Source organism: Mercurialis annua, linkage group LG5, assembly GCF_937616625.2.
Source record: "Mercurialis annua linkage group LG5, ddMerAnnu1.2, whole genome shotgun sequence".
NCBI lineage: Eukaryota > Viridiplantae > Streptophyta > Magnoliopsida > Malpighiales > Euphorbiaceae > Mercurialis > Mercurialis annua.
This window is the reverse complement of record NC_065574.1, coordinates 1,040,865-1,054,007: the sequence shown is the minus strand read 5'-3', so window position 1 is coordinate 1,054,007 and position 13,143 is coordinate 1,040,865. Positions and strand designations below refer to the sequence as shown.

At 28.9% G+C, this 13,143-nt stretch overlaps 2 protein-coding genes across 2 annotated transcripts; both read left to right on the top strand.

Annotated features, from left to right (window-relative positions):
• Nucleotides 1-588: 588 nt before the first annotated feature.
• On the top strand, nt 589-3,875 carry LOC126682941 (glycerophosphodiester phosphodiesterase GDPD1, chloroplastic-like). Its single transcript, XM_050378720.1, has 7 exons — nt 589-944; nt 1,044-1,231; nt 1,828-1,887; nt 1,984-2,265; nt 2,516-2,611; nt 3,096-3,292; nt 3,418-3,875. Exons 1-7 carry the CDS (start codon nt 734-736, stop codon nt 3,653-3,655), a joined length of 1,272 nt encoding a protein of 423 aa, XP_050234677.1. The 5' UTR covers nt 589-733; the 3' UTR covers nt 3,656-3,875.
• Nucleotides 3,876-10,455: 6,580 nt separating this feature from the next.
• LOC126680153 (NAC domain-containing protein 83) lies at nt 10,456-12,066 on the top strand. Its single transcript, XM_050375208.1, has 3 exons — nt 10,456-10,822; nt 11,280-11,536; nt 11,690-12,066. Exons 1-3 carry the CDS (start codon nt 10,642-10,644, stop codon nt 11,969-11,971), a joined length of 720 nt encoding a protein of 239 aa, XP_050231165.1. The 5' UTR covers nt 10,456-10,641; the 3' UTR covers nt 11,972-12,066.
• The last annotated feature ends 1,077 nt before the right edge of the window (nt 12,067-13,143 follow it).

Genomic DNA, 13,143 nt, shown 5'->3' with positions numbered 1-13,143 from the left:
TATAATATATATATATAAAAATTAAATAATAAAGTCAAATAACAAATAAAATGTAAGTAACTTATCAGCAATAACCCATTTTCAGATTCCTACACTAATATGTGATTTTATTTATTTATTATTAAACGAAGAAAAAAATGATTATTTATGCCTCTAAAATTTAATTATAAAATCAAATAAGCATTTAATGTCCGAAAAAGTTTAAATATGCCCTTAACGTCTTGAAAAATGAACAATCATACACCTCAATTTCAACTACCAAACTTTCAACATCGCATTTACAAGTCAAATGAGGGTCTGATTACTTTTTAAGACATTGGAGACATATTTTTCTGAATGTTAAGAACTTGTTTGATTTTAAAGACAAATTTTAAGTGTATAGATGACCCTTTTCGCTTAAACAAATTGTACTTTTTTATTCAATAGTAAATTGACAAAATAGATAAAAAAAAAAAGTTGTAGAAAAACAAAAACGTAAATACGGATATCCAATATGACAATAATCGAACGGAACCGTTAAAGAAAACGACAAAATTAGAGGACGTTAACAACGGAATTAAAGAAAATAACACAGGAAGATGATCATCTAATCAGATAAAAATGGCGGAAACGAATATCCCAAAGCATATCACAAACGGAGTTGAAGAATATTCTCCCCCAGATTCAATTTTTGTCTCTATTTTCTTATCTACGTTCTAGTAATTTTAGCTCTGTCCTAACCAATATATAAACCATGCTTCTTCTTCATCATCATCATCATCATCTTCCTCATAGACCCTTCTTCCTCAAATCTAAACCCTCACCGTCACCATTCTGTAAAATCCCGTTTCTTTTATCGAAGAACAATTACAAAATGGCCCTTAAAGCTGTTCATGTCTCCGACGTTCCGAATCTTGATCATGTTCCTGATAATGCCTCTCTTTTCTCCACCCGATCGTTCAAAGGTTCATTTGTTGAATTATTCAATTAGTTTTCTTGAATCTTGATTTGGTATTTGTTTATTAGTGCGTTTTATTTATGGTTTTGTTTTCTTGGAATTGCAGGGGCTGATGTCAAAACGGTGTCGTCTACCTCGCCGGGGAATAAATTTGTTGTGGTGGGACATAGAGGGAACGGGATGAATATATTGACGTCAAATGATAAGAGAATGAAATATATTAAAGAAAATTCTATTTCGTCGTTCAATCACGCCGCTTCTTTCCCCATTGATTTTATTGAATTCGACGTTCAGGTAACGATCTCTCTGTTTTCGTTATTTAAAACGGTGTCGTGTAGCTCGCCGGAAATATTTTTGTATATCGCCGCGTATTATCTTGTTCTTGAGTGTTTATCCCATGCAACCGTTGCGCCACGTCATTTTTACATCAAGCCAATGAACATTTGCGATAGGGAATCTTTTAATTATTACTTATTTTTTTTATCATTCAATTTTCCACTTGACTAACGTACAATTGGTTTGTGGCACGAATGACATGGCGCAACGGTTGTGTGCAATAATTTTTCCTTGTTCTTTTGTCAGTATTAGTTAATCTGGCTACAAAAAAGATTGATTTTCAGGGGTAGTTCAGTAGAATTGTTCTTAGTTAAAACTGTGTCGTTTTAGTGCTCAGGACAAATTTATTATTCCTAGGGTTTTTAGCTAATTGGAAGCTAAATTTTCTTGAATTATAATTCAATTTTGGGGAATAAATTGAACTGATTGTGTTTATGTTTTGGTTTGGGTTTTTTTTTTGAATGGGAAATTTTCTTATAGAAATTAGCTTGAGGTGAATGAGACAAACAAAGAACCAAGAAAGTGAAAAACGATATGTCGTTTTTTTCTTGTAGGTGACAAAAGATGGCTGCCCTATTATTTTCCATGACAATTTCATCCTCTCTGAAGAGAATGTGAGTTAATTTCTCCATTTTGTTTCAACTTTTCCTTATTTTAAGGACTAAACTGACATTTGGTTGCTAAAGTTTTGCATTTTGGTAATTTTTCAGGGAAGTGTTTTTGAGAAGAGAGTGACTGAGCTATGTTTATCTGAGTTTCTAGGCTATGGTCCTCAGAAAGAAACAGGGAAGACTGGAAAATCTTTGTTGAGGAAAACAAAAGATGGGAAAATTGTGCAGTGGAATGTTGAGAAAGATGACTCAGTTTGCACTTTGAAAGATGCTTTTCAATTAGTGGAGCCTTCTCTAGGGTTTAATATTGAATTGAAATTTGATGATCATATTGTTTACCAGCAGGATTATCTCAACAATGTTCTTCAGGCCATCCTGCAGGTATTTTGTTAAGTCAAAGCATTGTTTTTAAGCAAGATAGCCTGGACACTTTATTCGATCACCGTGTCCCGTTTCGGAAACGTTTTGGACACGAAACTTCATTGTTTCGTTATTTTCGTATCCGGGTGTTCCGAATCTGTGTCTGTGTCCGTGTTACATAGTTTTTAAGTTAACAATAATAGAAGTAGACATTGTTTTATTACATATTGAGTTTGTTTTGTTCTGATATGTTGGTAAATTGTTGGTCCAGGTGGTGTATGAATACGGTCATGATAGACCAATTATCTTCTCATCATTCCAACCTGATGCAGCACTGCTTGTTAGAGAACTGCAGAACACCTACCCTGTAAGTTTTCCCTAATCAAACATTTGATGGTATTCAATTAGGCTATGTTTGGTTCAGTCTATAAATTGAAGGAAACAAAATGCACTTCCTGGAACATATTTTCATGCTATTTTCGGGTTCTCAAGGAATTCATTGTTGCTGTGTTAATGGTTGAATGATTTGAATTGAAGAACATATTTCCTTTAACTTTAATTGAACTCGGAATGAGCATCTTATGTAGACAAAGAGAGACTATATAAGTTCAAAAACCAAACACAATGATGTTATATTACCATTTGGTGCCAGACCTTTCGTTTTTCATATTATTGACATCTACATTGCACGGGAACTTGTCGAGTTCTACGTCATCCGTTTCTGTTTTTGGAAACACTAATGTAACTCTAAAACTTTATATGCATAACTTGTTCTGTTAAAACTATCATTTCAGTGCTTGGCATTTGAAAGTACGACATAGATTGATGGTTGCTGAATGATTGCTGTGCAGGTTTACTTTTTGACAAATGGCGGAACTGAGATTTTCTACGACACAAGGAGAAATTCATTAGAGGAGGCGATAAAGGTGTGCTTGGGAGGAGGTTTGCATGGAATTGTATCTGAGGTCAAAGGAATTTTCAGAAATCCTGGGGCAGTACCTAAAATCAAAGAGGCCAAGCTTTCACTTCTTACATATGGGAAACTTAAGTAAGTTCTTCTTACATATTCTATTACTATTAAGTTTAAATCAATAATATAGTCGATAGCTGGCGTGTTCATGAGCTTTCGGTGTGATTTGCAAGATATCCTAACGGTATAATTATGTTCTGCAGCAATGTGTCTGAAGCTGTGTACATTCAACATCTGATGGGTGTAAATGGAGTGATCGTCGATCTGGTTAGAGAGATTACGGAGGGGGTATCTGGTATGATAAAGCCAACTAAGAACGATGATGAGGATAGCAATTCAACCAAAAAGGAGAGCGAGATAGAATTGAAATCGAATCCCGAATTCTCACAGAAAGAACTCTCTTTTCTTTTGAAGCTTATTCCACAACTGATACAAGAGTAATACATGGTCCTTGTATACTAAAGATCCTCAATTTTTTAGAACCCCTTTGTCCTGCTGTGGTTTATAATGTACATACTATCATTTCTTGGGGCATACAAATAGGAAGAAAATATAATTCGTTAGAGGAGATTCATTACAGTGTAGTTGCAGAAAGAATTCATCTCCATGTGCTACTGTATTCCTTGGTTGCTTATTTGATCTGAAAATTTGCATTTGTCTATTTTGATCTGATTTTAAGAATTTTATTTCAGTTATAGACTAATTTTACAAATTAAGATGAGGTATTTTTTTTTGTTTACGCAGCTATTATGTCTTTTGTAATTAAATAACAGAATTTCAAAACCTTATTAAAATTGATTAAAGTAAAAAAAAATGTACTTATTTTGAGATAATATGCAGCAAAAAAACATAGTTTACTTATTTTTTAAAGCACGTTTTTTTATAATTTTTTACAAAAATACGCTTTTATGAAAATCTATTAAAAATATATGAGAAATATGCCGATTCTGCAAAATAAATTTACCAATAATCTAGCAATAAATATTTTTTTAAAAAGGTATAAAGAGAGCTTATTTTTGTTAAAAAAAAAAGGCCGAAGGTACAAAACAATCCTCGTAATTTTTTAAAAAGTACAAGATAACCCTTAAACCTCTTTTGGATACAAATGACCCTTTAATTTTTTTTAAATAAAAAAGCTCTTCCGTTTGAAATCTCTGTTAACTAGTGACGTGACAAATAAGGAAAAAAGTTCAAGAACATCCTTAATCTTTAAAAAAACTTACCAATTTTACACTTATAATTTTTTTTAGCACATTTCACTATTTTTTTTCATTTAAATATCAATAACTAAATAATATTTCAAATTAAAATGTTTATAAAACAAATCGAAACTCAATTAAACCAATCGAAAAATAATCAAACACTTCGAAATCCAATTAAATCAATCGAAACCCAATCAAAAATATCAAATTTCATCTTCTTCGGCGACCGGCTCCACTGTCGTCCGCCGTAGACATATCCGAGCGGGTCTGTTCTGGATAAATCTCCAGCCGACGACTAGAGATTTCTCCTCTGGATGAGGTTTTTTTAAAAAAAAAATGAATTCTGATTGGATTTTGATGTGTTTAATTAGATTTCTACTAGTTTAGTTGGGTTTCGATGTGTTTAATTAGATTCTGATTGGTTTAATTGGGTTTCAATTGATTTAATCGAGTTTCGAAGTATTTAATTAGAATTTGATTGTTTTAATTTATAATTTTATTTTATTATAGATATTTAAATGAAGAAGATGGCGAAAATGGTTACAAAATTCATAAATATAAAATTAGTAAGAATTTAAAATATTAAGACTGTTTTTGAACTTTTTTTCTATATACCACGTTATCAGTTAACTGAAATTTTGAACGGAAAGGTTTTATTACTCAATTTTAAAAGTTCGAAGATCGATTTTATACTAAAAATAAATTAAAAAGTTGTTTTATACTTTCTGAAAAAATTCACGAAAAAAAGCCATTCATTTTTCCTTTTCCGATCATGTCTACATAATTAAGTAAGTGATGGTTCATGCGGTCCAACTGGCCCAGCCCATTCTTATATTCAATGTCTCGATAGGGCCCGGGTGCCATTAACTATATTTTGATGAAAATCCACAAGTTTTGCGTGATTGCAATAGAACATCAAATATTTCATGATCAACTTCTTTTAAATGAGACATAATGGAAGACAATTAGCATCTCATTTAAATGTTTCATTTATATATAAGATATAAAGATTCTATAATTTATTCATAATTATGTAATTTTAAAACCGAAATTCTCAAAATAAGATATTGGAGAAAACTATGTAAAAAAAATGAAGATTGTGCAGCGGTCAACAAACATTGAAATGAGTATTCAATAAGATTACTCAAATATTAATTATTACTATTATTTTTTTGTTTTTTAAAATTGAACAACCATGATCAACACGATCATTTTTGTTTTTCAGTTATGATGAACTAGAATTTTTTTGCGATATCTGTTTTTTTCTATTATCTTCTATAACTTTATTTTAATAAGCTATCTTCGTCTCACCACATCAATAATATTTTAATTTCTCCTTCCATATTACATTTTATTTAAAAAGACTATCTAGGAGTATTTTTTTATGTATTATTTATGAAGTTTTGTTGTAACTTCTTAGCATAATTTATTTAGTTTTATTTTAAGAGTTAAATATATTTACAAGATGATTGTTCAAATTTCGAGCACAAATAATAGGAATAATAAAAATATACAAAATATATTTTTTAAATTTGTATAAAACGACAAAAGACTTTCTAAATGATATAGAGAAAACAAAATGTAACAATAGAGTTTATATGTATTTGAACAATCTTTTTTCTATTATAATAACAAAAAATATAGAGAAATGATGCATTCACTTCTCAGAGAGATTCTTAGGTAGACTCGGTCCACCACGTCATCTATGGACTAAGTCTATCACATAATGACACGTTATTAAAATGATGGCAATCTTGTAAATTCGTTTATTACTTATTTACACATTTGAATAGTAATATTACAAGATTGCCATTATTTTAATGACGTGTCATTATGTGATAGGCTTAGTCCACGGATGATGTGGTGGACCGAGTCTACCTAAAAATTTCTCCACTTCCCAATACCAAATGCAACAAATAGAACCAAAATATTACCCTTCCAACGGAAAAGATTTTTTTTAAAAATATCTTGCAATTAACATATAAGTAAATAATATAACCAACATAATAGAAGGACAAGATAAATCATAATTATATTAATGAAATAAACATAGTATATAATAAAAAGACAAGACATAATAATAAAATAATTGAATCGTGGCCTTCCATTATAACGAATCTCGTTATGCATTTGTCAACTTCAAGAATAGCACAAGACCCTAATTACGTATAGGACAATGCTAATTAAAAAGGCTTCAACACTTTAATGTGTTCAAACACACACACATCTAAAGATGTTGTGTTCTTCAAAAGTTCCACACTCTTCAAGATTAAGATAACTTTGTTTTTAAAACACTAATTTTAAACTTATTTAATGATCACTAATGTTATGGAAAGTTGATGTAGTAATACTTAAACTAATTACTATATTTCTTCATTTTAAAAAATAATTAATGATCACTAGGCAAGTATTTATAAATAGTTTTTCCAGAAAATAGCCTATGTAATACTTACACTTAATTAATGATCACTAAGCAAGTATTTATAATAATTTTCAAAAAAATTATATTAGCTCTTAGGATATTCTTTTATCATAATCAAGTTGATAATTTAGTTTTCATTGAATTAAAAACCAATTTAAATGGATAATTAATTAGCACTTGAAAATTTAATAATTATAACGGTTGAACTTTTTACCAATTTATTTTTTTCAAAAAAATATTTATATTTCTGTTATAAAATTAATCATTTTTGTATTGTAAAATTAATTAATTTGTAAATGATATAAGTTCCAAATACTAATAAATTTTGTGAACATTTAAAATACTAATAATTATTGAATTATTACTAAATAAATTAAGTTTGTGCGCATGAAGAAGCAACTTAGTACTTAATTAAACCTCCTCCTTGTATAGAGTTATGTAATGATCATGGTTATCATTGTCATTGTTGACTAATAACAAAATTAAACAAATCTAATGGAAATTGTGTGTGACCATTAATCAACCTTTGGCTATTAGTTGGTCATCCCAAAAACCTATTTTTGAGTTTAGACATAAATGGGTTAACAAAAGTTTACATAAGGATAACTAATTTATACTCCCTCTTCATTTGAACACACACAATAATTAAAAGATATAGTTAAATTGATTAAATTGACTATTTATTTATTTTTTTCAAATATTTTATATAATTCTTAGATATATAAATAATACATAGATAATGAGATTTTTATTATTGTAATTTACATTGGTATTAAAAATGATATATATTCTATGTTGAAATATAGAGTAATAATTCATTTGAGAAAATGCATATTTATTAGGGGGGAAATAAGATTTTTAAATTTAAATGTGTTCATCAAAAATAAAAAGATGGCTTATAATTTGGGGAGTCAAAAATAATAAGGCGGTCTATCAATTTTGATGAAGAAAGTATTAATAGCAATGATAATAAAAACTTTAAAATCTATTTAATCGAAATTAGGAGAGTAAACGAGTTGGGCTACTCGTGAATTAATGAAATCAACTTGAAAAAATCAAGATAGGGGAAACTCTTATAAATATAAAATAATAATTTTTTTGTTATATTTCTTTAATAACTCTTAATTTAAAGTTTTATCATATTAATTAGTTAAATTATATATATTACAATAAAAAAATTGAAATATATCAAATATGTTTATTTTTATAATTTTTTTAATCTTGAATTTGAGCCGGACTGATTTTGAACTTGGATAACTCGATATTGTTATAGCTCGAAAATTTAAATCCACTCGAACTCCAGCTCGAGTTCAAACCGGTATAACATATTCAAGATTGGTCTTGAGTCGGCCCTAATTTGGGCTCGGCCCAGCCCGTTTACGCGCTGATTGAAATGATGAAACGGTCAGCATTATTTATACTAGCTAGTCATCTTTACAAGATGCAAGATTCTAACGAAATTAATGGTAATTAGGGCTTTGGCATCCATCACTCAATGTTAGTGATCCCAAAACAAAGAACATAAGTCCAAAAAGAAAGGAATGTATAGTGGGAGACAAAAGGGCTTAAGAAAATTTGATTATGTCTTTGTAAGGGTGAAATTAATCATTGATTTTGTTAATTAGCCGACTCATCTTTAATTAATTATACTTAGTGGCAAAAATTCTTTTCAAAATTATCCTTTTATCACTTCTATATACATTGCCATTTTTGTTTGGTTGCTTGTGTTTTCATCTTGGTTTCTAATGCATCAACCATCTTCAATTCATCATCAACTAGTCTAATTAATATCTTTTGGTTAATCAACCTTGAATATCTCATCCAATGCAGGCAAGTGATGAGTACTCGAGCCGAGTCGATTCAAAACACTATATGAAATTGTAGGTCGACACTATTTTAAAATTCAAAATTTAAATATTAGTTTGAACTCGATTGATTTTCATTTAAAGAATTCAACCTTTAATTTAGTAAAATAATCAAAATCCAGTTTGAGACGACTTGACTCGATCCTTTACATAAAAAGTCCATAAAAATATAAATTAATCAAAATTTAAAACACTATTTGATATTACCGATAGATATTTCCATCGGTAATTGAACCTACTGCATATGTAATGTCTATTATCAACAGATTGGTGACATAAGAAAATTGTCGATAAAATCTTAGCTGATAAAATTTTACCGACAAATATTGCCAACAGACATTGCCGATGAACTGTCGATAGTTTATCGACTTTTCAACGGCCATCAGTCATTTGCAGACAGTCGGTAATTAACATTGTAAGAAGTTAATATTTTAATATTTTTCGAGTTTGTCAAATTAACAAAATTTAATTTAATTTTAACTATAAGTCTGTCAAATCGATCATTTTAATTTTGAATTCAAATTAACAATTGATTCGTACAATTTAAATTCAATTTCAAGTCAATTTTAAATAGCTAGTGAGTTGTCTCGATTTAATTACACTCATATATTCATAAATAAGTATTTTTTTTACAAGATTAAATCCAAAATTTTATTTAAGGAAATCAAACTTGTTACGACTTCCATCAAGTCTTGTTGATTAAATGTTTAGCAATATGTTGAATCCGAAGGCAAATTCTAGGGGCTTGCTCATGTTCCAAAATCGGCAGAAATACACGTGCGGGATTAAGCACAGTGAAGAAGCGCGTGCCATTTGACCCAAACCACTAATTCAAGAATTAAAACCTCCCTTTATTTTTGGCTTAACCCATCAAAAAGGTTCTTATACTTTCAGTCTTTTTTTTTTCAATTTTGATCCCTCTTTAAAGTTTATTACTCTATTGGTCCTTATTATTTGTTTTCTATAGGGGTGTCAAAATGGGTTGGCGGGTCGTGTTCGTGTCGTGTCGACCCACTCTGTTGACACGATTAGGGTCAACACGAACACGACCCTTTTAACTAATCATGTCAAAATTCCCAAACATAACACGACATGAATTTTAAACGAGTGACACGACACGACACGATTAATACGTTAAGATAAACGGATAACACGATTAACACAATTACACGGCTAACACGACATGACTAACACGACCCACTTAACATTTAAAAATATTTTAAATCATTTAAATATAATTTTAACATCAAATTTACCAATTAATATTCAAATTATAAGATTTTAATATAATTAACTTTATTTATATATTAATATAATTAATTTAATAATTTTATTTTTACTTTTTATATTTATAACTATTTTATTTTAATATTATTATAAATTATATAATGTGTAAACGGATTAGGTGGATTTAGCCTTTATTTTAAATCAATTGTAGTGCACTCATTACCCGTCCAAAAAAGACCTAAAAATCCAAAATAAATTAAGTACACAGACTAGAAAAAGATGCAAGTTTAAGAAAGAACTAGATAAGTAAAAATATTAATGAATAGGGACATAAAGATGGATTTAACCTTTATTTTTCTCCTCATCAGTTTGGTTCTAATAATACACGTTTGTGCAAATAATTAATGAAATTAATGAAACGACCCGTCAAATTAAAGCAAAGCATTAAGAAATGTTGTAATCAATAAGTCAAAGAAGGAAACAACTTTGGCTCACTCTTTTTATATATAAACAAACTTTGTCTTTCTCTTATCATTAACCCAAAAAACACACACAAACTCTTCTCTTTCTTTTTGGGTTCTGTTTCTTATCCTCCAAAATGGGTTTCAACTCAGTTTCTTATTAGTTTCACTTCATTAGTTTCTATAGATATATAGCTCATCAGCTTAATATTGGTTCTAGTTATTTAAAAACAAGGTTGGAGAATTAATAATGGAGAAATCAAATGTTGTAGTAAATGGAGGGATGAGATTGCCTGTTGGGTATAGGTTTCATCCGACAGATGAAGAGCTTGTTGTTCATTACTTGACACGTAAAGTCTTTGGTCTTCCATTGCCTGCTTCTGTTATCCCTGACCTTGATGTTTTTCAGACTCATCCATCGAACTTCCCAGGTTTGTCCAAATTTCACTTCTTCATTCTTCATAAAATTGGTTATTTCCATTTCTTAAAAAGTTTTTGAAACTCCATATTGTATTCTTTTCGTGTAAATGATAAGGTAGCACAGACACGTTATTCAATCAACATGTTCCGTTTCGTAAACGTGTCAGAAAGTTTCGGACACCTGTGTCCAAAGTGTCCCGTTTTTCCGTGTCTGTGCTGTCTAGATAATACTATTATTTTCGGGTTTAAAGATATTTAACTTTCAATAGTTTTCAACTTTTATACAGAAATTTATCGAGTTTTACGTTTGAGTATTACATTTCTATTTCTTAGAATATTTTTCAAACTCCCAAACTTCATATATAACATATTTTTTCAGAATTTTCATTTCTTTGAAACCTAATTTGCACTTAGTCAAACACATTGCATGATCTGATTTTTATATATTTTTTTTTATAAAATGTGTAGGTAATTTGAAGGAAAAAAGGTATTTCTTTAGCAGAAAAATGGGAAATGAGAGTGAAAACAGATGCAAAAGAGGTTCTGGTTCAGGTTATTGGAAACCTAAAGGCAGAGGGAGGCCAATTATATCTTCTTTTGGAAATCATATTGTTGGAATCAGAAAAACCCTAATTTTCTGTGAAGGAAAACGCTCCGATGAGTCGAAAACTCGATGGATTATGCATCAGTATCACCTTGTTGGAACAATCTTCTCCACACCACAGGTATTTTACATAGACAATCATCAAATAAAAAAGATTTATGAATTGTATCTTATTTTTATTACATAGACTACTCAACTTGTTTATTTGCTTCTTAGATATAATTGTCACGATTTATAAAATTGAGGGACCATAATGTTATGTAATTATTTTCAGGTGCCTAAGATGAGACTAGGAGATTGGTTAGTGTACCGCATATTTCAGAAGAAAAATAGACCTAAAAAACAAGGGTTTATTAAAAGTTCAAAGTCTTCGAGCACCGGTGAGGTGATTATGAATTCTAGTTTCATGGAGGTTGCAATGGAAGATCAAATATCAGAAATTCAAGCTTCTAATTCTTCACCATGTTCTAGTGGAATCACTGAGGTCTCTAATTCTATTAATAATAATGGGTTAGATCAAGAAGAAATTAGCTCCTCCATTAGCTTTTCTTTTTAAATTGTAACACCAATAGTACTTAGAAACACCTTCAATTTCTTGTAAGGAAAAAAAATTATATTTTATATAATAATATTAAGGCTACTTTGCATCTATCAAGACAATGAAGCCATTTATTTCTTGAAAAAAATTAATCAATATATATATATATATATATATATATATATATATATATATGAAAATACAATCAAATTGATAAATATATCACGAATAAAAAGTTATTGAATTAAACTGATATGGAAAAATAATTTTATATATCCACAACCATGATCAAATTGATAGAAATATTCCTAAAAATATTTTTGACTGCATGGTCCAAGTCCTGATAATTATATTCAAGCATTAAATAGAAAAGATGAATGGTCGAATTGATTAAATAAAATGTATTTAGTCTCTTAACTTTTTTATGATAAATTTTAGTCCAAAATTGAAAACAAGAAAGAAAGAAGTTATATGTCTAAAAATTTGTATGTTATTATTAAAATAATTTTGTTATTATAGAAGTTCCTATGAAATTTCTTCAAATATGATTAATTTGTCATAAAAATAATATAATATACATAATTATATATTATTTTTATTATTAGATTCTTTATCTTTTTTTATTTATCTTTAGATATAATTTTTAGAACTCGTAAAATAAACAGATCTTATGTTAAATTTTTTTTTAGGAGTATTTATGTGAATTTGATCATAGTTGTTGATAGAGATAATTTTTATCCAATTTATTCGAAATAAATTTTCCAATTTCCTTATAATTATGGATATATTAATTCATTGCACCTATCTATTTTAAGAGCTTATGATAAGTACTGTCTTTTTTCTTTTTCTTTTTTGATCAAACTATGTCTTTTTTCATAAAACGGTTGTGATTTAGTTTGAACTCGAGACCTAAAATGTACTATCACACTCTTTTTTAAGGAAATGAATTTCATTGCAAAATCAATCATTATATAGAGGAAGAAAAAAAGTTATATTGTTACTCAATAAACTAGCTTTTATTATTATTATTATAATTAAAAGACAAATTATTTTTGAGACAAAAAAGATGATGCAAAGTAGATGAATATAAATAAAATCAAAAGAGAAGCATCCAAAGAAAAAAGGGAAAAAAACTATACACTACTTTGTAGGAAAAGTAGATCCCATGGGCAGAATAACATATATATAAA